The following is a 22,646-nucleotide window of genomic DNA, read 5'->3' on the forward strand; positions in this document are numbered from 1 at the left end:
TTAGTAAAAGAAAAGATATGCATATGGCATGGCAGGGAAAATGGTAATGTGATATGCATATGGCATGGGTGCGAGCAAAAGGGAAAATGTGGGCAGAGATAGCACATGCAAAAACGAAAATGCGGGCTAAGATAGTACTTAGTTGCATTGAAAAAAAATGTGCATCCGGAAAATAGAACCTGACTCGGTATCGTGGAAGGGTACTATGGCCGTGTTTAATTCACCCCAACTACCCCACACTTCTAATTTTCCATCACATCATATCACATCAAAAACTTTCCTACACATAAACTTTTAAATTTTTTCCAAACTCCCAACTTTTCCTAAACTTTCAACTTTTTTCAGGGACTAAACACACCTATAATACCATACCACTACACCAGATGCACAGGCCCTAGTAGTCTCTGAATATCGTCATCAAGTTAGAATCACCTACTACCACTGAATCAGCTAATAGCAGGATATGCGGTTAGCATTATATTTTTCTCACGTAAGAGCATATATATTTTTCACATTTTATTTATGAAAGATTAAAATGTCAACATAACTTAGCGCCACTAATACTAATTCCAATATCCATAAATTAAACGCGATATATCCTCTAGTGTTCTGTTAATAATACCATGACTACTTTGTTATATTTGTTTCTTTTCTTCTCTCTATTTATCTTTACCTTTGAACTAGTATTAGTGGCATCTTCTTTTACTATCTTTAATGATATTTTTTTTACCTACTAAAGATCTCATTGTCATATTGTATGGTAGTTCCTTGTCCTAAAATAGTTGTCTTTTCAAAGTTTAAATTCCACAGTACTTGTCACTTGAGAGTAATACTAGTCACATCAGTCACCTCAAATTCAAATTTCTACCTATTCTACCTTTATCACTGTTTTACTTTCATTCAAATAAGGGGTAATATATTCTTTGCGTGTTAAATCTTAATTTGTTCTAAAAAAATAGAAAGATAACTATTTTTGGAAGGAGGAGTACGCCCATGATAGTTTATAGCCCCGTCGCAAATAAAAAATGGCCATTGTCCTCCAGGCTTCTTCATTAATGATCTGGGACAACGGTGTCACGTACACCAAGGGAGTAGTTGGCGTGTAGTATCATATCATAAGGCTGTCACCGGGTCCGATTTAATTAAATGTTCATAGCATCAATTAATTTCGTCTTAAAACGACATACCAGTAAACCACTACGGGTCCATGGCACTTCTCCCGCCGCATTTCTCCTTGACTAATCCCGGAGTAGATAGTTTTTTTTAACGACTCGCACGAGACGGTGCGAAGTTCTATTGATAGAGCAGGAAAAAATTATAAGATTATAACCCTGGAGGGTCATAACCAGGAAAAAAGAAAAAAATATACAACCCCACACACCTACAGCGCCAACACACACGACCAGGAGGATGCTAGCATCGGACCGGCCGCCGCTAAACCAACAAAAGAACACAGACGAGATCGCCCTGAGGGGTGAGACAGCACGACAACGCCCTCAGGAGGGGGAATTAACCATCGTTGTCAGCCCGGCAAGGCCGGACTGGGTTTTCACCCGCCGCACACCACCTGCGAATCCATGGCTGACGCACCGATGCTCCACCACCACACAACCTCTGCCTACATGTGGGACCCCCGCACTGGCGCCCCCGCCGGCCAGCCTTCGAGCGCCGAAGATCGTGCCACGCCCACCGGCATCTCCTCCTCGCACCAGGGTCGCCTCCTCCTCTGCCGGCCGCGCCGAACCGGCCTCCTCCACCGGACGCGCCTCTCGCGCCAATCCGGCCTCCCTCCATCGGCCGCGCCTCTCGCGCCAAGCCGCCCTCCATCTCCGCCGCCCGCGCCTCTCGCGCCGAGCCGGCCTCCACTGCCATCGGCTGCGCCTTTCTGCGCCAAGCCGGTCTCCGACCCCTCTTCCGTACTCTCCCGCACCGGCCAGATGCAGCCGTCTGCCACCTCCTCGGCTAGCCGACCGAGGCCACCATGCCAACTCCCACCACCACCACGGCCGCTGCTGCCGACGGCCACCTCGCTGCCAACCAGCCGCAGCCCCATCGCCGTCGTCCAGCCGCTACCGCAACCGTCGCCACGAGTTCCGCGCTGCTGCCTCCGCCGCGAGAGCCCCAATGCCACAGCCACCAACAGCCGCCAAAGCCGTCGACCAGCCACCGTGCTGTCGCCGCCGACAAGCCGCTGATGCCACCATCGCCATGAAATCCACGCCGTTACCACCGTCGCCGTCGCCCCGTGCTCCCGCACCGTTGCCGCCGCCGACGTCGCCGCGAGCTCCGCGGTGCCGCCACCGCCGCGAGCTTGCTCCGCCACCGCCGTGAGCTTGCCCCGCGTCGCCATCCTCACCGGCCTTCGGGCAAACGGCCTCAACCGCCGTTGGTGACGCTCACACGCGCCTGACCGCGTCGCCCACGACCTCAGCTGCGCCGCCCGCGCAACCGTCGCCGCCTCTTCCCCGCTGCCAGCACGCCTGCTTCCCTGCCGCCCGCCGTCGCCCGGCGTCAGCCCCACCAAATCTGGCCAAAATAGCGCGGATCTGGGCGGGGGTTTCCGCCGCCGCCGGCCCTATACGCCACCACCAGGCACCGCCAGTCACCGCCGCCACCACTCCGCCCCGCCGCCAAGCGCTGCCCCGCCGGATCCGGCCAGGCGGGCGCGGATTCGGACGGTTTGCCACCGTCGCCGCCCGGCCAGCTCCCCGGGCCGCCGAGCGCGCGCTGAGGCGAAGCCCCGCCGCCACCGTCCCTGCGGCCGCGCGACTTTGCCGGCGCCCGCTCAGGCGGCGGCGAGGCAGAGAAGGAGGGGAGGAGGAGGAAGAAGACGGTGGCGGCGTCACCTCTCGTGTCGCCCGTGGAGAGGGCGATGCGAGAGCCCTTTCCCTGGAGTAGATAGTTTTGCTTGTCTGCTTTGTGTCCGTTCTGTTTATTCATTAATTAGTATCTAAAATAAGATATGTGTCCATCCTTTCATTCTTATAATCGGGTCTCCTATAAAATCGTTGTTGATTTGTCAAAACACATCCTCATCTTTTATGCTTATCAACCAAAATTTTAATTTATAATCTTAAATTTCGAGCTGATAAGGTTTTTTCATCGAAGTTTATTTTTTAGCTTTTGCTTTTAGATCGCTAAGCTAAGAACACGTATATATTTTTTTTTCACAAATTACTTTTCGTATGCAAATATGCCATTTGGCTTATTCTAAGCGAAACAATGGGCTCGCTATCTTCTTAGAATATATATAATTGACGGGCCAGTTCAAGCCGAAAATACCTCCCTCAACCGATTCTTCCCCTCCGCTCGCATCCGCCCGTCTCGCCCCTGCTTGAGCTGGCTGCCGGGAGTGCGCGCAGTGGAAGGACGGTGGTGATGGGGCTTTTTCCTCGGCTCCCAGGCAGATGGGCTGAGGTTTGCCGCCGAAGCTGGGAGCACAGTGGTGAACGGCGACGGTGGCGGTGACAGGCATCTCGCTGGCTTGCGAGCGGCGGCTAGGTTGCGTCGGCTTGTGGATGGCAGTGGCGACGGAGTTACTCTCCACACTCTATTAGAGTTTGTGTCGAATATGCGTACAAAGTCGGTTACAATTTAGGACTTGTAGTTGTACTAGTTATTGGAGTAGAGTAAGAGTCAGACTCTATGCTAGTATCCTTTTAATTAGAAGGACAAACTTGTTGTAACCGGATATGACGACTTAGCATAGCGAGAGGTAGCGTCTGCCAGCGGCGTCCGGCCCAGGGTAGTTGTAACTCTGGTATGCTGTAATATACTGAATTGAGGAGTAGCACCCCATAAACTGTGCCCCGGGGATGTAGGCTTCGGCTGAACCTCGTTAACAAATATCGTGCCTCGGTGTTGTCATCATGTTTAGATCTCCTATGGAGTTTCTTCCGTGTTTGGTTTCTGATGGTAATTTCGGACTGATTATCTAATAAGTGGTACCAGAACTTAGGTTTAAAATCCGAAACAATTTCCAAAGGTCAAATGGTGGGGGAGGCCAGGTAAAAGTCTTCGGGGTCACATGGGTTGATGTGACGGGGAAGATTGTTGCTTGGGTTTAGTCCCACATCAATAATTGATGGTGGGGGAGGACAACTTAAAAGGTGGTGGCAGTTCTCTTTCATCAGACTAGTATTTTGGGTTGTGTAGACTCAGGATATATAGTTGTGGTTTCGGTTGGGCCTGTGGTGAAGTTGGCCTAATGTGACCTAGGTGACCTACGATACGTGGCCGGGCTGCACACTCTTACAAGTTCGTGGACTGCAGCGGAGATAGAGTTTAAATGAGAAGATCTGAGTGGGCTGATGAATGCTGCCCGGCTGCACACTCTTACAAGTTCGTGGACTGCAGCGGAGAAAGAGTTTAAATGAGAAGATCTGAGTGGGCTGATGAATGCTGCGGGGGCGGGGCGTGTTCAGGCGACTGGCTGGGTGGTGGTGATGCGAGGTGGCGACGGTGTTGGACGGAGACGGGGCTGAAGTTGTGTCTGGTGTGTTTGGTCTCTCCTGATGAGCAGCCTACGCGTGGGTGAAATGCGAGTGGGAGGAAGACGTCGACTGCCGCGAGATCGCTGCTGCTGGCGGCGGGGATCATCTCGCGGTACACGCGGGTGAACCTCCTCAAGACACAGGACGACTTCGACGTGCTCCTGGAGAGGATCACCGATTTTGTCTACGCCGAGAAGCACAGCAGAGCTCCCGTTGCATCCGGCTGACCGGCTCCATGTGAAATCGTGAATTAGGACGGTGACAACTGACAAGCTTGTTGTAGCTGGCCTCGATTGCCACTATGCCGGAACGATCAGGCATTTTGGAAAATCAACACTGGAATGATCCGCTACTTGCTGATTGATCTATGTCGACGTTTCGACGAACAGATGGTGTGCATTGAGCAATACATACACAAGCTATTCTGCAATTGGACGGACATTTTGGATTTCAGTGACGAAAAATTGAGTATGCAAATAAATGAAGATCGTAGTAGGCATTTTTGTAATCAAGGACGAGCATATGACATGGTAAGCAAAAGTAAATGTGAGAAGAGATAGCACTTGGCATTCGAAATGGCGGACAAAAGCAACAGGTGAGCAGGGATATCACTTGGCAAATATAATGGCTAAAAAAACTGAAAGAATGCGCATCCAGGGAATCGAACCTTGGTCAGTACCGTGGGAGGGTACTATGATACCACTACACCAGATGCGCATGTTGCTTAAGCATCCAAAGGAAGTTTTACTCATTATAACAACTAACGTCTTTAATACTGCAAAAGAAAGGGAGCAAATCTGCAAATGGTTGTGCTATAGATTCAGAATTGGCAGCTACTTCCATGAACAATAAAATTGTATCCTGCCACGGTATTGTGCTAACTGAAAGTTTTAGAAGATCGAAGTGATATGTGCGCAACACAATAAGCCACACAGAATCATCAATTTCCAATCTCTACATATATCATATCTCCATACATAGATCAGTACCGAGTACCGACTCCATCTCGCACGAGAAGCAAATCAGCAATCGACCAATCGTTTGGTTCGGGCATGGCAATGTTGGCAAGATCGAGCAGTTGTAGCTTTTCCTTTTTTTTCAGAGCTTCTCCACCTTGTCGGGTCTCACGACGGGGTTGGCGCGGGCGATGGCGTCGCGCCCGGCGCCCCTGTAATCGTAGCCGCAGTCGTGCCTGTCCGAGTAGCGATGCGCGCCGCAGAACACGGCACCGCAGCGGCACTCGAACCCCATCAGCCCCACGCTCCTCCCGCACGCAGCGCACCTGCTCTTCGTCTTCGCCCCGTGCCGCGGCGGCGGCGGCGGCATCGCCCCCTCGTCCACGGGTACGCCCTCCGGCGCCGGCAACACCACCTGGTCGTGCTCCGCGGACTGTGCTGCGGCCGACGGCGCGGAGGCCTGGGACATCACGGTCTGGCGGTAGCACTTGGAGCAGAGGCCACGGGTGTCGGCAGAGCCGAAGAAGCCGCAGCCGTTCGCGCACGGGAGCGGCGGCCGCTCGTCCTGCCTCTCGCTTCCCTGCTCCATCGCTCGCCCGAACGCAGGCTTCCCTTCCCCGGCGTCGACGAGGAGGTTGAGAGCTGCAAGCCTGCAAGAAGCGTACAGGAATCGGACGGGGATTCGTAGGCGATGAGCTAGTGGGAGAGGATGGGGGTCTGTACCGAACGCTACTTGGTGCCCCGAGGCTTAGGGAAGATGGGATGATCCGATGGATGATGGCGTTTGTTTGAAGCAAGTTAGAATGTGACGTGTTTTACGCGGGAGTGCAACCGCACCCAGTCGCCAGCCGCGCAGGTATGTCCGTATGTCCAGAAAATTTCTGGTTTTTGCGAGCAGTGTTATTCTTCTGGGACGGATGTTAAAGCAGTTCAACCAATTTTGGACTCCGGTCAAAAGCTATTTTCTGTGTGGGAAGATACCATTGTGGGCCACCAGTTTAAGAGGATGGTCTGTTTTGACATTTTTCACATGGTAAAAGTCCATTATACATCCCTCAACTATAGCCTTTGTCTCATACCCGTCCCTTAATCATAAAACCAGATACCTCCAACTTTCTAAACCTGTTTGTTTTACCTCTTTGAGTAGTTTTTATACCGGTTTTATCCTAAGTAACACCCACATTATTAAATACCAACGGGATACCGTAGTCTAGGTTTTTTGAGAGGGCTGCTACAAAACGGGATCCTGTTTTGTAGCAGCCCTCTTATTAAAACATGTTTTTCATCTAACATGGTATTACAACCAGGAAAATAAATTAAAATAACATTTGAGACCCACATGTCAAGTGTACTTTTTCTCTTCTCCTATCGACTGCTTCAGCTTATAGGGACGATGTAGCAAGGGCCCCTCTCTTCGTCTCATCCCATCCACTGAGTAGAGGTGGCAGGAAGCGGCGAGCTTACTGGCCTCTTCCCCTCGGTGCCCACCTCCTCCTCAAGGCCCTAGAGTTTGCCGGTGACGGGTGCGGCGCTTTCTAGCAATGTAGGGAAGCTATAGGCGGAGGAGGTCCATGACCACAAGGCTGTTGTAGTGCAGGAACCAACCTAAGTAGCCGATAATGTTCTCGGACTAGAGGTGGTGACATCATTGATCCTGGGCTCACACCCACCTACCTCCCACTAGCGTCACCTTCTTTATCACGGATGGCGATGCCAAGCGAGCCTCATTAGGCTCCATCACGGGTGGACCGTCGTTAGCGTCATGCTCCTTCCCGTCAGCGGTTCTTCCTCCTTCCACAGTGCCTCCACTTTGACTATCTCCCATCTACCACATTTGCTCTAGCCAACGTCGGGGGTGACACATGTAGCCAAGGGCGACGAAGAGGAGGTCTCCTCGACCTGTGGCATCCTTTACCCTTTATCCTCGCGCCTCGGCATCCTTGCGCTATTACAGCACGAGGCCCTCGTCGGCAACATCTCCTCCCATGGTGAGGGAGCTAAGCGCGTGAGGATTCTACCGACGCAACAATCTGGTTGTCGCAAGCCTCCTAGACCACGACGCATTGGGGGATCGGACGGGACATTGGGGGTGGAAGACAGTGGATAGTGTCGACGAGATATATTCGCAAACGGCATTTGTAGAGTATGGGGATCGTCGGAACCAGGATGTATGTGAGATCGGATCTACGGAACACGAGACAAAGATTTATAATGGTCCAGGCTCTCAAGATGAGTAATAACTTTTACCCTGCTCCAATTTATATGTATATATGGATTGAAATATCACATGGATTACAAATGTGGAATAGGACGATTAGACTTATCTGCCGACTAAAAGTTGTTGAGAACGGTCCGATGAGATAAATTCAGCGAATAGGACGCTAGCTTCCTTTGGATTGCTTCTGGGTGTGGATTTGGCTATGATTTGTAACTCGATGTCAGGGTCTGTTATATGTACTGTAGATCATCTTCTTCTCTATGGCTTCTAAGGAGACCTTATCTTCCCCGACTAAGATTCTGGCACCTTCTATTTCGGAAAGATAATTTCCTTCTTTCTTTGTCATATTTCCCGTATCTCCCATATTCTGGTTTAAGGACATATAACAGGACACGGGTTTAAGGAGACCTTATCTTTCCCGACTAAGATTCTGGCACCTTCTATTTCGGAAAGATAATTCCTTCTTTCTTTGTCATATTTCCTTAACTAAAGGATACTTTCTCTTATAATATCAGGTATATAGTATTATCGTATGCCACGAACATGTGTATAGGAGGTATGCCTTATCCTTGACACTGATAGATGGGACAACTCATCAGGGGAGGAAGACGATAGACGGGATGGCACATCGGTTGAGGAAGACGGCTGACGGGATAGCATATCGGGGGGAGGAACATGATGGATGGAACGGAGAGCTCGAGCTTGTCACCTCCCTTGTCACCGCCCCTTTCCCTTGCCTCCCTCCTCTCATCCTCTGCCGTGAACCGCCTTCCTCACTAGCTGCCAGCTCGTTGACCCTGCTTCAACTCCAGATGGGAAGGCGAGAAGGTGTCGAGTAAATCAGTGGTGGTGGTGGCGGCGGTCGTGATCAAGTGCTTGTGCAGGATGGGAGGGGGTGGCAACAGTTACATCATCGTCGTGGGGGCATGGGATACTGGGATGCACGCGGTGACATGAGGGAGTGAAACAAGCAGCGGGTGCACTGCGGAAGCCAATGGTGAAGAGTCGCAACGACATGCTCTCGCCGGGCCTCCCCAACTCTAATGTTGTCGTCGGCGTCTCCTCTCCCCAAGCTTCCCCGAATGCTCGAGGGGTTCGGCTAGCCATTGCCACCACCCTCCCGGGCTCCACTACCACTGGACAGTGAGAAAGGACAAAGGAGGAAGATGGAGGAAGAGAGAATATATGAAAGAGGACAGCTAGGGGATGGAATACCATTCATCTGACGGTATAGTTTATGATCTTGATCGTGCACGACATGCTGCTCCCCCCCCCCCCCTTCCCGGAAAGGACGTGGCGGTAGTGCTCATGTAATCAAGTCTCCTATCTGGATTAGTTTGGTTGAACTGTAAGGAAGCGGGACTGGTTGGCCTAGGTGGGACTCAGGTGGGCTGATACTAAGAAAAGAGTTTTCCTATTGGTCTAAACGCTGATATGGACTAATAATAGTCTAGTAGTATCTCGTTAGGCCATATGCTGATGAGATTAGGACAATTGATATTCCCTCCATTTCAAAATATAAGGCACAACCACTCTTAACCTAAAGACCAAGAAATAATTATTATCATCTTGTAGTTTGGATCATCCTAATAAATATAATGGCATGCATCCAATAGAATTAGATAACATGAGAGTGGAGGATTCAAAAAAGTAATAATTTAATAGAGAAAAGGTCATAGTTAATTGTATGCTTGCATACATGCCTTATGTTATGGAACATCTAAAAAAAGTAGTCGTGCCTTATATTATGGAATGGAGGAAGTACATATCTTCACAATAAATATTCTTGTTGGGTCATGTGCTAATTAGGTTAGACCAATAAAGATACACACATCTATGACTAATTATTACAAAGTATGGAGAAATCATGTACTTATCATCTATGAAATCCCATGATACTTGGTACTACATAGTACCGTATATGTTATGAACCTACAAGGTAACAGACCTGGTACTCCATATGTATCATATGTGGTATCTAGGTATCATACTTATATTTATATCCAATATCTAGGTATCATAATTTGTAGATATCGTGAGTATCATATATGATACTTGGGTACCATATTTGATAATTAGACCTGGTACCTAGGTACTAGATTTCGTAAATATCGTGGGTATCATACATGGTACCTGAGTATCATACTTGATACTTAGACCTGATACCTAGGGTATCATATATGGTACTTGGGTATCATACTTGATATTTAGACTTGATACCTAGGTATCAGATTTGTAGATACCGTGGATATCATATATGGTACCTGGGTATTAGACATGATACCTATATATATATATATCAGATATGATACTTAAAACAAGATAATTAAGAAAAAGATAAACATAAAACAAGATAATTGACCATGGCTCTTTCCTGCAGGCCCAGCTAGCATGTGAGCACCTCTTGCGTGTGTCCTACGACTAATGGAAGAAGAAGTCACGTTCACACTCGGCAAGACAATGCGATAAAAGCCCAACAAGTTCATCATGTGGGTCGTGGGGAGCCTATCGACATCTTGCATATGAGGCAGACAACGATTCGCTCTCATTAATCGTCCCGTGACGACGGGATATCGTTCTGTAGCTTTTCTTGGAAAGAGAGAGGAAGGAGAGGTGAGGAAGAAGATAAGATGAGGACGTCACTAACATGTGGGATCCCACCTGTTAACTTAGCGAGTCAAAACCACAGCCAACTTGCCACGTCAGCAAAAATCACTTTCCAAACCATCGAAGGAGTCAATTTACACGTTTTCAAAGATTTGGAGACGTTATACCTGATTTTGCAATTAAGGGAGGCGATTTAATCAGCACTAAGAGATGAGGAAGAGAATACAGACTTATTTCTTTCCTGCTCTTAAGTTACTACATGGGCTTTAATGGCCCACCTAATACGGCTGTGGCAAACGGTGCAGCCCATCAACTAGCCACGGGGGACGTTTTACTGCGGTTAGTAGCTCGATGATCCGGGCCCGCATCGTTCCGCTAAAGTGCTGAACACTCTCTGCTGTGAATATCTCCCTACCCAGAACAAATTTGCTATGAATCACCCCAAAACGAAACGATTCAAGTAATACTGTACCTCGTAGTCCGATCTTAAAATTCGCTACTCCAGAAATCGCTTTGGAGAACCGCAGGAGAAAAAGAAAAAACGTCGAGAAAGGTTGTCAGAGTACGAGGCTTCGTACGAGACCAGATAGGATAGAAGTAGTACAACGGATGGCGCGCCGCGGCACCTTTTTCCCTCTGCAGCCGCTACGCGTGCCCCTGCGCCGAGCGTTGTTCCCCGTCTGATTCTGACCACTTTGGTCACTCCGTGCTGTACCTGTACCCTGGAATGATGAACTCGTGATGTTGATGCACCAGCATGCATGCGCGCCGAGGCCGATCGAGCAGCGAGCCCGCCCGCACGCACACACGTTACTCCACTGTTCATGGCGACCGCTGGTCGTAGTACTCCTAGCTGCACCAGTTGGCATCGATGCACGAGGCCACGAGCCACAGAAACGAGGCCGTGCGGTCGTCCGTGCAGTGCACACGCTGGCCAATGGCCATGCCATGCGTGCGCGACGTGATCTCGGATGGATTAATCTATGATCTCGAATAGATTAATCTATGATGTAGTAGTACACTTGATCGATCGAGCCCCTCTCTCTAGTCTCTCTACCCAGGACAGGGCCAGCTTGCGTCCATCGAGGCAGCGGATGCACGCACGCCACCCGCCGCAAGATTCCAAAGCCATCAGTTCCCGCGCGTGCCAAGCCGCATCATGCGCCCGTCGCACGTGCGAGGCCGGGGCTTTAGCTGTCGCCTGCCTGGTCGTCCTCGTCAGTTCACTGCTCCGTATCACGGAGAGGCCCCCCCGCCGCGGCCTTTTCGTTGGTTGATTAGCGCTTATCTTGTCGCACGAACTGATTTAATATCTCCCCAACTTGTGTTCCGAGGCGACAAGAGAAGACGAAACAAAAAAAACTCGAGCATCCAGTGGCAGATCGATCGAGAAAACGTACAAGTCACTCGCGTTGCCGTGAATATTCAAATATGCAGCGTGATGGTGTTGGGGTTCATTTCAGTTCCCGTCCTGGCTGTCCGGCTCCGCTGCTGGTGGTTGCTCGATTTGACCGGGCAGATTAAGGTTCGGATCGAGGTGGCGTTGCATGTGCGGATGATGATTTGTTAAGGTGGGCAATAGCTCCTACCAGACTCCCTGTACTGTACGTGAGTACGTTACTAATCCTGCTACATCCCGGAAGCTGCGGACCAGCTTCGGTTCCTGTCAATTGCATGCCCCGATCGATCGCGATGCACGTACGGGCTCGGATCGTACCCCGTCGCGTTTAAGTTAATAATCGACACACGTGCACCAGCATTAATATGTCATCACTAACTCCAACGACGTGCTCCACGTACGTACAGACTCCTAAACCGGGTACTGTAGCTGGCATCCGCCGTTCGATTTTGCTCGTCGTATTCGTGTGCCAGACTGCCAGGGCACATATTCATGTTCCAAAAACTGATCGATGTGTGTACGAGCGCGCTCACGCGAACGTGTAGCCGGCTAGCCGCTCGTGCGCACGCGGCCTGCGTGCACCGGTCGTTTTCAGTTGTGCGCAAGCGCACACGCACGCGCGCACGGACGTGTCGCGCACCAACCGCGTCGCCTTTTTTGCCCTCCCCGGCTTTCCCTCCCTCCCGTTTTCGTCGTTTCATGTCGACGTCGCCTTAATTTGAGGCGTATGGGCGTATGGCTACCGCTGAGATCGACGTGCGCGTTCGCCGGCCGTCGCTGCCCACGAGACGTTCGTACGAGAAATGGACCGCCACAGCGCCTGTTCTACTTTACCCGTTCCCAAATTTTTGGACGAAATGCAGCGGTGGTGTCACGGAAAGCCCCAAAGGATAATGTTAAACAGATCGCCGTTACCGATCGCAGCTTATAGTAGAGATCTGATCCCAGCGCGTGTAGTTCATGCATCACGCTGCACAGCTGGGCGAGCTGGCAACAGACTAGTAGTAGTCCTCGACTCCTGACCACACCTAACGAAGCGACCTGTTGTCCGGTTGAGACCGGAGAGACGGGCAGAGGGTGTGAAGGACAGGTCATGTGATGGTGAGGACCGAAGAGGAGCTTGAGGTGTGTCGCCCGGTGGATCGAGGCGGTCGGTAGTCGGTACGGTACCTAGCTGGGCTGAGTATTCGTCTCATCTTGGGCTTTCTGGCCTGTATCAGTAGGACCGCAGGAGTATACTAGTACTAGTACGTACGTACACAATATACTAGTACCACTGTACTACGTACGGCACATGGCATGTTCCCCACTTGCCCTGTTCGTTCATGGGAATCGGATGAGCAACTTTAATACAACTGCAAGTCAGTCTTAAACAAATACTGCAAGTCTACTACTGTCGGCCGGAGTAGCTTAATACTGGAGTACTCCACTATTTACGCCGTGTTTAGTTCTAAAATAATTCATCAAAATTTCAACTTTTCCATCACATCAAAACTTTCCTACATAAACAAACTTTCAACTTTTTTTATCACACCATTTCAATTTCAACCAAATTTTTAATTTTGGTGTGAATTAGACACAGTCCGTGTCGAAGTAGTACTTATTACAGTACTGATCTACAGCATTATTGTTGTAGCAGGCACCTGCAGATGCAGCCTTCCTGATGCCGCCCTGATGACGGATCGTCGTTTGGAGAAGGGGGATTGGAACTGATCATCACAAAGAAATACGGAGTAGAGTAACTGCGATATGTAGTGCAGTCTCCTAACCTCGAGTTCTTTTGAGCAGTCTGAACAAGACAGATAACATATGACCGTGTTCCAGAGTGCATCGGTAATTTGTGAAAGTTTTCAGAAAACAGAGAACTCTATACATACTAAAAACACACAAAGCCTGTTGATAATAAGCACGTGACCATCAGTGCCTGTTGCTAGATTAATTCTATTTACATGTGTATCCATCAGTGCTTCACACTACAGATCAAATTGGCAAGTCGATCGATGCCACTCACGGCGCCTAGCTCGGCGCACACTTGCACAGGCAATAGATTCACCCATCAGCCATATCAGTCCATCGCGCAGCGGCAAGTTGGGCCTCTTTCTTGCCTGCCTCGTACCGTCGCGAGAGGGACAACTAACCACACGAGCGCGCGCGCACGAGCAAAAGAGAGCACAGGAGATAAGCACGTAGTAGCTACCAGCTAGCGACTGCCATCCCATTGAAAGGGGCCGAGATCGATGCGTGCAGCATCCAAAGCATATATGCATGCATCCACCTGATTATTCGTCTTATCAACACACACATACGAAAGATAAATCAATTAATCATGAACAGGAACGCACGAACGTCCATGATCGATCACGAGCTGATCAAAAATCATCCATCACTCAGTAGCCCGGTTGCATTCAGTCGACACTGATGATCGATGATCCATGGGCGCACGGGTCGCTCGCCGCGGTACGAACGTGTACGCGCGTGTGGCAGAAGGGTGTCGCGGGTGAGCCGTGATATGACCGCGCGCGCGCACATGCCCCACGTCGACCGATAAGGGGCGGCGCCGGCCACACCGCGGCGCGACGGAGACCGCTGCGTGGCGATATGGAGGCAGCGGCGCTTTCCCGCTGGGGCCGAGTGCCTCTCTCGTCCAACCGCGGTCTCGATCGACGGCGACGTACGCTTGTAGATGGCTCCGTCGGTCCGTCCCAACAATGCACCACCGTGATGAAATCAACTTCTTTGCCGTTCATAAAGTTCGTATTCTACCGTACCGTACACCATCGGGATTTTACACTACGCCAGCTCAGGTTATCAGTGATGGGTTCAAATCGTCACTTTTGATGGATTTGACCCTTGTCAGATATTAGTGGTTAACGATGACTCCTCTCACCTTTTACGAGTGGAGACTCTTACGTGGTGACCATAATATGTGACGGGCCACAAAATTTCACCTGTTACACAGGAGATTGTTCTCTAACGGGCAATATATTATCACCCCTGTCACTGAGCTACTTAATGGGGGCAAAAAGAGATTCAATTCACATGTTAGCACAGTGTCACTGATATATATTAACCGTGAGAAATGGTTAATTCTTGTTCATCGTTGTCATATTAACACAATGTCAAGAAAAACTACAAACCTATAGCTGATTGATTGAGATCCTATCGATATTGGCTGGCCTTGCTACATCGCATCAGCCTGTTGACCAATCGGCTCCTTGATCTTATATGATCTATCTATTTATCTTGTTAGTTGCAGGATCAAACTAATTAGCACACCGTAAACCCGATTGATAGGACCAGCATTGGAACTAATTAAATAGTCCTCCTAGGCCTTCGTGTGTGACGAATTTCACGTAACAACCAACGCAAGCTCGAGCCACCATTAGGTCATGACTAGTCAGATCCGGCGTCTCCCGACCTCGGGGATACTCGTGGGCGACGACGGCGGTGGCTTGGGGATTGAAGTTGCAGCGACAGACAGTGCTCAGGGATGCAGGAGGTGGGTGCTTGGGGACGAAGGCAAAGCCCACGACGGCGAGTGCTTTGGACTCGGCGGCTGGTGCACTCGATGAGGGTGAGGAGGTGTGAGAGAGAGAGATTGTGGCCTCTGGTCTCAAGTTGTTGGTGGGGGATAGAAAAGAAGAGAGAGAGAGAGATGAGAGATTGTGGCCTCTGGTCTCAAGTTGTTGATGGGGGATAGAAAAGAATATGGTTCCTCTGGTTTTGTGTGATGGGACTTATCTTTGATGGGTGCATATTCTGTACCCGTCACAGATGAAGAGTCGCCTCTAACGGGTCTATGTTTGAATCTGTTAAATGTGAGTTGTGCCGAGTATGTACAAGAGGCATGTCACAGATGTCTACGTGTGATGAGCCATGTCTCATAGCCTTATTTACAACGGAATTTATTTGGATCCGTTAGAGATAAAGGTCGTTTGGGACGAGACATTTTGGACGGTAAGATATAGATCATCAGTGATGTGCTATTCTGTTGTAGTGTTATTCAGAACTGTCAGTTTGATTATATTGGACTGATGTGGACCAACGCTTCAAAGTGATTTCTATTGCTCCAGCTAGCATAAGAGTAGTACTACACTATCCCTCTGTCTCATAATATAAGGGATTTTAAGTTTTTACTTGCACTGTTTGATCACTCGTTTTATTAAAAAAAATCGTACAAATATAAAAAACGAAAAGTTGTGCTTAAAGTACTTTGGATAATAAAGTAAGTCAAAAAAAAATAAATAATAATTATAATTTTTTTTAATAAGACGAGTGATCAAACAGTGCAAACAAAAACTCAAAATCTCTTATATTATAGAACGGAGGGAGTATATATTAGTGCACAACTTGAATAAATTAGCCACTTAATTAAGCCCGGCCCATGCCTCCCCCTCATTTCCATACCATCGCCGGTTCTCTTTCTAGCGGGCATGGAATAATATATTGAGATAGCAATATAGTAGGACCTAATTATAGCGTTATGATAGCGAAAAGTTCCGATTGCACCGAAGGGAAAGGAAAAGGTAGAGATTTGGTGCATAAATATTGCCTGTTGTCTTCATGCTCCCATCCTTAGCCCATGTTTATTTGTCTCATCCACTCCACTTACAAAAAAGGAGGGCTAGCTAATGAAATGATACGATTAAAAATGATTTCTCGAAAAGAAGGAGCGGCTATACTTAAAAAATTTCTTGAGGGCCACTAACTAATCATACGCATCGATCATTATAGCGGGCCAGAATAGCTTTTTAAGTACATGCATGCATGATCCACGGATCAATTGGATATTTCTGGTCAGACGCACAGTATTATATTTTGTTGGATCCTTTCAGTACTGGCTTTTCTCAAACTAACACTGCACGGAAAGACAATGCTACTACCGAACGGAGAAATCGTTGAAGATGAATGCATCGAATATCCGACGAACGGCGCCGGGTTTGCCACAAGCAGAGAAATCAATTATGAAAGAGCTAGTAGTACTCCCCAATTTCTTTTCGTCAAAAAAGAAAATAATAAATCTGCACACGTGTGTGTAAGAGCTACTCGTCGCTTAACAGCGGATGATCTTTCATGACTTGATAGATGGTTGTTGTTAATTTGTTGACTGTGCATTGTGCTAGCATGATTGGAATGTTCAAGATGAACCTAGCTAACTTGATAAATAAATGGTGGCCACTAACAGTACATGAAGGTGAAATGAGAACGATGCACCATAATTTTTCCCCGAAAAATGTTCCTTTTCTTTTCACGAAGATATGCAATCGTTTGTGCACAATACTAGTACTACTAGCACTATTTACCTGCCCGGATACTGCGTCACTCACCATGCGGCATACCAGTTTTTGGACGGAACGGCGTTGCCTGCCGCGCGAGCGTGGCGTGGCGCCGGGGTCCCCATGGCGAGTTGGCTTGGCCCGGCCGCACGGGGGGAGCATTAAACCCCCGTTGGCCTCTTCCGCCCCGAAATCCCGTTGCCCCCGACGGAAATCCGGCAAGGTAGAGCCCGCGGAGTGCGACCGTGACGGCGACCGCGACCACGTGACCCAACCTCCCCTGCCCCCCCTAGCGAAGAGGCCGAGCAAAAATCAGCAAACGGCCGGACCACGCGCCGCTCTCACGCACCCCGTGGGCAGTGGCGGATGCGTACGACGCGCGGCGACGGGCTCGGGCTAGCTAGTGGGCTAGCGGCTCGATCGATTGGTTTACAGTTTTAGCCCGCGCAGCACACGGCGCGCGCGGCGGTCGGTGGAGCGAGCGCGACAGCGCGGTGCGGGTGCGTGTGCGTGTGCGTGTGCGAGTTGGGGTGGGTGGGTGGGTGGTGGTGGCCCGCCAGGCATGCCCGCACGGTTGGGTTTGATGGCAACGTCGCACCGTTCAGTTGATGTGTGATTCTTGCCTCTCTGTTTTCCTTTTTCTTTCTTCTTCTCTCGGTTTGCTGGTTGATTTATGGGGGGTGTTTGGTTCGTTCTTCATCGTTTCCTTGTGTACTGTTTCCTTGACCAGAACCTCGCTTGCTTGCAGTTGCAGACTCGGACAAAGCTAAAAGATCCTCGTACTTGTTGGTGTTATACTACTACAAAGGAGGCCACTCCTGCCGACTGTGTCCAAAACAGTACACAAGTAGCTGTGACTGCCTGTGAGGGGGTTCAAATCCCGTCATCATCTCTACCTATTACTTTCTTCAAGTACAGTATGTTTTAAGAAAAATTACCACTTGATTAATTTGGTAATCAGAGCAGCCAGCTTGTGAAATTGTGCTTCTCCCATGGTGGCCGGGCTAAACTAGTAGAGCTTATTTTCTGTAGAATACCTCCTGATGATGTAACCAGAAATTATCTATCAATAAAGATGGGTTAAGCATGATTTCGCACAGGATTGACCCTCTCCAACCAAAACCCAACCAAATCCAGGGAGTCATCCAAAAAATATTTAAGAGCAAAGCTAACCACACAAGCAGATACTGCAACAAGTGGCCTTTTTTTGCCGGTTGCAACAAGTGGTTTTCATAAGTTTTTTTTAGATAAAGTGGCTTTCGGAAGTAAATGTGAGGCAATGAGGCAGTCCAGATTCAAAGCAACCCTATCAAGATCGAAGCTCAAGTCCAGATGTCTTAAATTAGGCAGCCGTACGATAGGAGAAAAACTGGAGGTAGCAGCTCTCCAGCTGGCTGGCTAAGAGCTGGAACTCCATACTCCATCCGTCAAAAAAAAAAAAAAAAGACAACTTCTGGGAATGAACCTGGACAAGCATTTATCTAGATTCATCCTCAGAAGTTAGTTTTTTGTGGGACGGAGGGTGACTTTGCGAGCTGAATCAGCTGCTAAAAAAATGGCTTTGTGATTGGTTTTCCTCCACTCCTTGAAGCCACACTAAACACCAGCTGTGTAATAAAGGGTGCGTGCCTCCTGTCACACCAGGGTCCAATTTTGTCAAAAGATTTTTCTTTAGGCCAGGAGGAGGAGATTAGTATGGTACTAGAAGCGATCTCTCGCTAATCTGTCAAGGTTCGATAGGCTCTTTCAATAAAGGGGGACTAGTATGTTGACCAGGATACGTAATACTACTAGATTTTAGCAAAGCATGTGAATGGGGGTCTAGTTGGGATTAGTTATTAGCTTATGGATGATCTGTTAGTAGTAAAGAATTCAGAGTTCTCGAGCTGAATGGTTCAGAAAAGTTGGTTGATCAATTGCTACGTTACATATAATCGGGTGGGTACTCCATAGTATAATTAAACCATCAAGTTGAGGAACCTTAATTGGATCAAGGAAAAGGGGGTTAATTAAGATCTGACCGATCAGCTTCTTAGGCTTTTCCGAGTTATCAGTGAGTTGGTGCAGGTGTTATATGTCAGAAAATTCTGTCATCATTGGTTATTTATTTATATCTGCTTCTATTGGCTCGAGCACGCTGTCATCGGCTGTTCTTTATAGCTGCTTTAATTTGTTAGCTCAAGCACGAATCTTCACTACGTCATATTGGACCCGTCCAGTTGTAGGGTCCCTTTTAAATTATAGGGTTGAAAAAAATAGAGAAATAGAAAAAACACATGATTCTGATAGGGATTGAAGGGTAAAACAGAGAAATACAAAACACAGAAAAAACACTGGAATGGTCGTTTGATTGGAGCGCATGAAAAATACAGGAATCGGATGAGAGAGATAGACTCAAAGGAAATTTTTCAAGAGGTTGGAGCTCTTGATATATTTCCTCTAAAATCCACATGCAATGTGCCATTCCATAGGAATTTCATAGGATTTAGAAAGCTTCAATCCTTTGAATCAAAGGGCCAAATAGGAAAATTTCCTATAGGATTTGAATAATATGAAATTCCTGCATAAATCCTTTGATTGGGCCCCTTTGAATCGCAGGAATGGAAAAACGGAGGAATAGGAAAAACGCAGGATTCTGACAGGAATGCATGTGTAAAACAGAGGATTGGAAAATACAGGAAAAACACAGGAATGACCGTTTGATTGGACCATATAAAAAACGAAGGAATCGGATGAGAGAGATATACTCAAAGGAATTTTTCCAAAAGGTTGGACCTCTTGCTAACTTTCCTCTAAAATCTCTCTATAGGATTACCCATTCCATAGGAATTTTAAAGGATACTATAGGATTCAATCCTTTGTTTCAAAGGGTTTCATAGAAAATTTTTTCATAGGATTAAAATCCTTCAAATTTCCTACACTTTTCCTACAAATCAAAAGGGACCCTAAGTTTCGTGCTTAATGGATCTACATCCAGTACGTATACGCAGGTCCTCAATCATACGGTCCAAGTCAATAGAACAAAAGAAAAATATCGCACCAGCTGCCGGTACGTACGCAGGTATATGATTGGGGTACATCTTGCACGATCATGCATATGCCCCATGATAGACACTTGTATGTGACAGAGAATTTTAGTAGTATTACTCCAGCAGCAGGCAGTACTAGTCAGCAAGCAGCTGCCTGGGCATCGATCTGCAGCAAGCCAACGAACCGTAGCCGCGCAGACGTCGATCCGTCACGCAATGGCACTATGGCAGGTATGGGCCGTATGGCGCCATGGCAATGGCATATTGGGGTAGCATGCAGCGATACATGGCAGGTGGTGGTGACTCTCTCGCTGGGACCTAGCTAGCGAGTGTGCGTGTGTGCGCGCGCGCCTGTGGTTGGTGAGAGCGACAGGTACGTGCATGCGCGCGCGACGCAACCACCGGCCGGGCCACGCGTACATAAAAGCAGGGGGCCAGCCGCGGGCAACTAACCGATCGAGGAGGCGCCCGGCCTCCGAGCCTCGGACGGCGACCGTGCGGGGCGGCCACGGCGCAGCGAGGGGACACGCGGGGCCACCCCGGCCTGCCGGCCGAACGCGACGGACGAATCGATCGATCGATCGATCGATCGCCCGCGCGCCCGCGATCGAAAGCTACGGCGGTGACGGCCACCGGACGAGCCACGGCCACGCGCACGCTCGTGCTGACTGCGGACCGCGCGCCCGGGTTGCAAACGGCACAGGAATCCCTTGTTGCAACCGACGAACCGAGCTAAGACAAAAACACCTTGCATTGGAACTTGGAAGTAATCTTTGTAGGCACCCTTGACAGAGTTTTACGCAGTAGTCGGTATACACCGTAGTAGTAACTTTTTTGCGGGTAGTGTCTTGAGATCTGCAATCATGTCCAAATCTATTGGAAAGGGGAGAGCAAGGAGGAGTAATAAAAGACAAAAGACCGGTAACACCTGAAGTGTCTTCGCACAAGTAGCGGCATCAAAAAGAAGAATGTATGGTGATGCCATGATTGCAGGGGGCCTAAAGACGGAATGGCCATCGCACGTTGTTGGTGGGTAGTAGTAGAAGCTTTAATCTAAGCTAAGTTCACAACTATGGGTCTATCTGGTAGAGGCTCAACTCCTAAATTTAGTTTCAGAAGATAAGTTTGTAGTGGAGTTATGAAGCTGCCTAAACCCAACTTCACCTATCTAGCTAGTTCGTTTTGTGAGAGAGTTTCACCCAGCTCTACTCCTATTTCAGATGAAACTGAAACTATTTGGATAATTGAAAGATAGAAAAAACATCATCCTATATTCACGAAGCAATTGCGGGCATAGAAAATTTTCATTGGGTGATTTAATCTGAGCTTGCAAATAAAAAAGACGTGTTTCTAATCTCACTCTCTTTTCTTTCTATTAAAATAACGATGCACACGTGCACACCCATAAATATGTCTCTTAACATATGCTAAAAAGAGACGGAGACTAAAAACATATTCGTCACCCCACTAAACTCCTATTGAAAGTGCACTCATGTCTAGGTAATATTTCAAGTCTAATGAATAAGTCACGTACCTGCGACACTTCACCATCAGTAGTGGTGAAAAAAAAAAACTCAACTAGTGGCTGGGATCGACTTATATCATGCTTAGTTCAGATCAGCTCTAACTTGTAGTCATAACAAGTTGAATCAAGCTAGGCTTTTAGCACGTGAACGGCTTGTTAGTATAAAATAGGGTAAATTGGCTATAAAATATCACCATATGTTCATATTCTTAGTGCATATTAACTAGCATTTAGTCGTTTAATTACATGTTAACTATATTTAGGAAAATCTTTAGTAATTAGTGTTTATTATTATGTCAATACCTACTAAAATTGTAAATTTAAAATTACAATTCATAACCACTGGAAAACCAAATACAATATCATAAACGTTGCTCAACAGAGAGCTACTTGAAGATCTAATGAGATAAATTATTGTTGGGATTATTCTCATGGCAATCAATAACCCAGTGAAGCTGAAAAGAACATGGATTCATCGCAACAGTATTTTTCATTGTATATCCTCTTCTAAAGAAACTGTATTGCACTTTAAAAAGAAAAAAGACATGGTACTGTATTGGCATAGTCTTTACAGTTTTTTTTTTCTTTTTGCAAGACGATGCATGCCCGGCGTACACGGCACTAATATATTATATACTAAAAGTCCATTAAACTCCCTACAAACGCTCCTAAGCCGTCACATGGTGTTTCTACAAACACTCCTAAACCGCCACGTGGCACTATCTAATCTCACCGTTGATTTTCTCTTAAGTTGGTGCACCCGTTAATTTAGACCATTAGATTAGATCTATTATTAAAAAGGTGATAGTTTTTCCTAAAAAAAATATGCAACTGGTGGCTAGGAAAAGGAAAGAAAACTAAATTTCCATACGCAAGTATAATTGAGAAAAAAAAACAAATAAAGCTTCCTACTGTTAGGCGGAAGAAAAAGAAATAAACATCTAAGTACGATAAAAAATGATAAAGCCAAAAAAAAGTGTAGTTAGTACCGGTGGAAAAAACGAAGGTCTAATGTACGATTTTGTATAATATAAAATATAATATTACATAATATACAGAAGTACATGCATGTAATCTAGATCTATAATATAAATATCAAATATCAAATATCAAATCAACGGTCTCTAAACATTATCTTTTAAT

General features: G+C 47.7%; 1 protein-coding gene and 1 non-coding gene across 3 annotated transcripts; both read right to left on the reverse strand.

The window, feature by feature from the left end:
- Positions 1-5,139: 5,139 nt before the first annotated feature.
- TRNAG-CCC (transfer RNA glycine (anticodon CCC)) lies at positions 5,140-5,210 on the reverse strand. Its single transcript has one exon. It is a non-coding gene; the product is annotated as a tRNA-Gly (tRNA).
- Positions 5,211-5,286: 76 nt separating this feature from the next.
- On the reverse strand, positions 5,287-6,326 carry LOC4325591 (zinc finger A20 and AN1 domain-containing stress-associated protein 2-like). 2 transcript variants are annotated; one of them, NM_001401462.1, is made up of 2 exons: positions 6,173-6,326; positions 5,287-6,099 (listed from the first exon to the last, which is right to left on the reverse strand). In NM_001401462.1, exon 2 carries the CDS (start codon positions 6,036-6,038, stop codon positions 5,592-5,594), a length of 447 nt encoding a protein of 148 aa, NP_001388391.1. In that variant the 5' UTR covers positions 6,039-6,099; positions 6,173-6,326; the 3' UTR covers positions 5,287-5,591. The 2 variants fall into 2 exon arrangements, with proteins under 2 accessions (NP_001388391.1, NP_001388390.1); NM_001401461.1 differs by having other exon boundaries at positions 5,287-6,198.
- Positions 6,327-22,646: the final 16,320 nt, after the last annotated feature.

This window comes from Oryza sativa, chromosome 1, assembly GCF_034140825.1.
Source record: "Oryza sativa Japonica Group chromosome 1, ASM3414082v1".
NCBI lineage: Eukaryota > Viridiplantae > Streptophyta > Magnoliopsida > Poales > Poaceae > Oryza > Oryza sativa.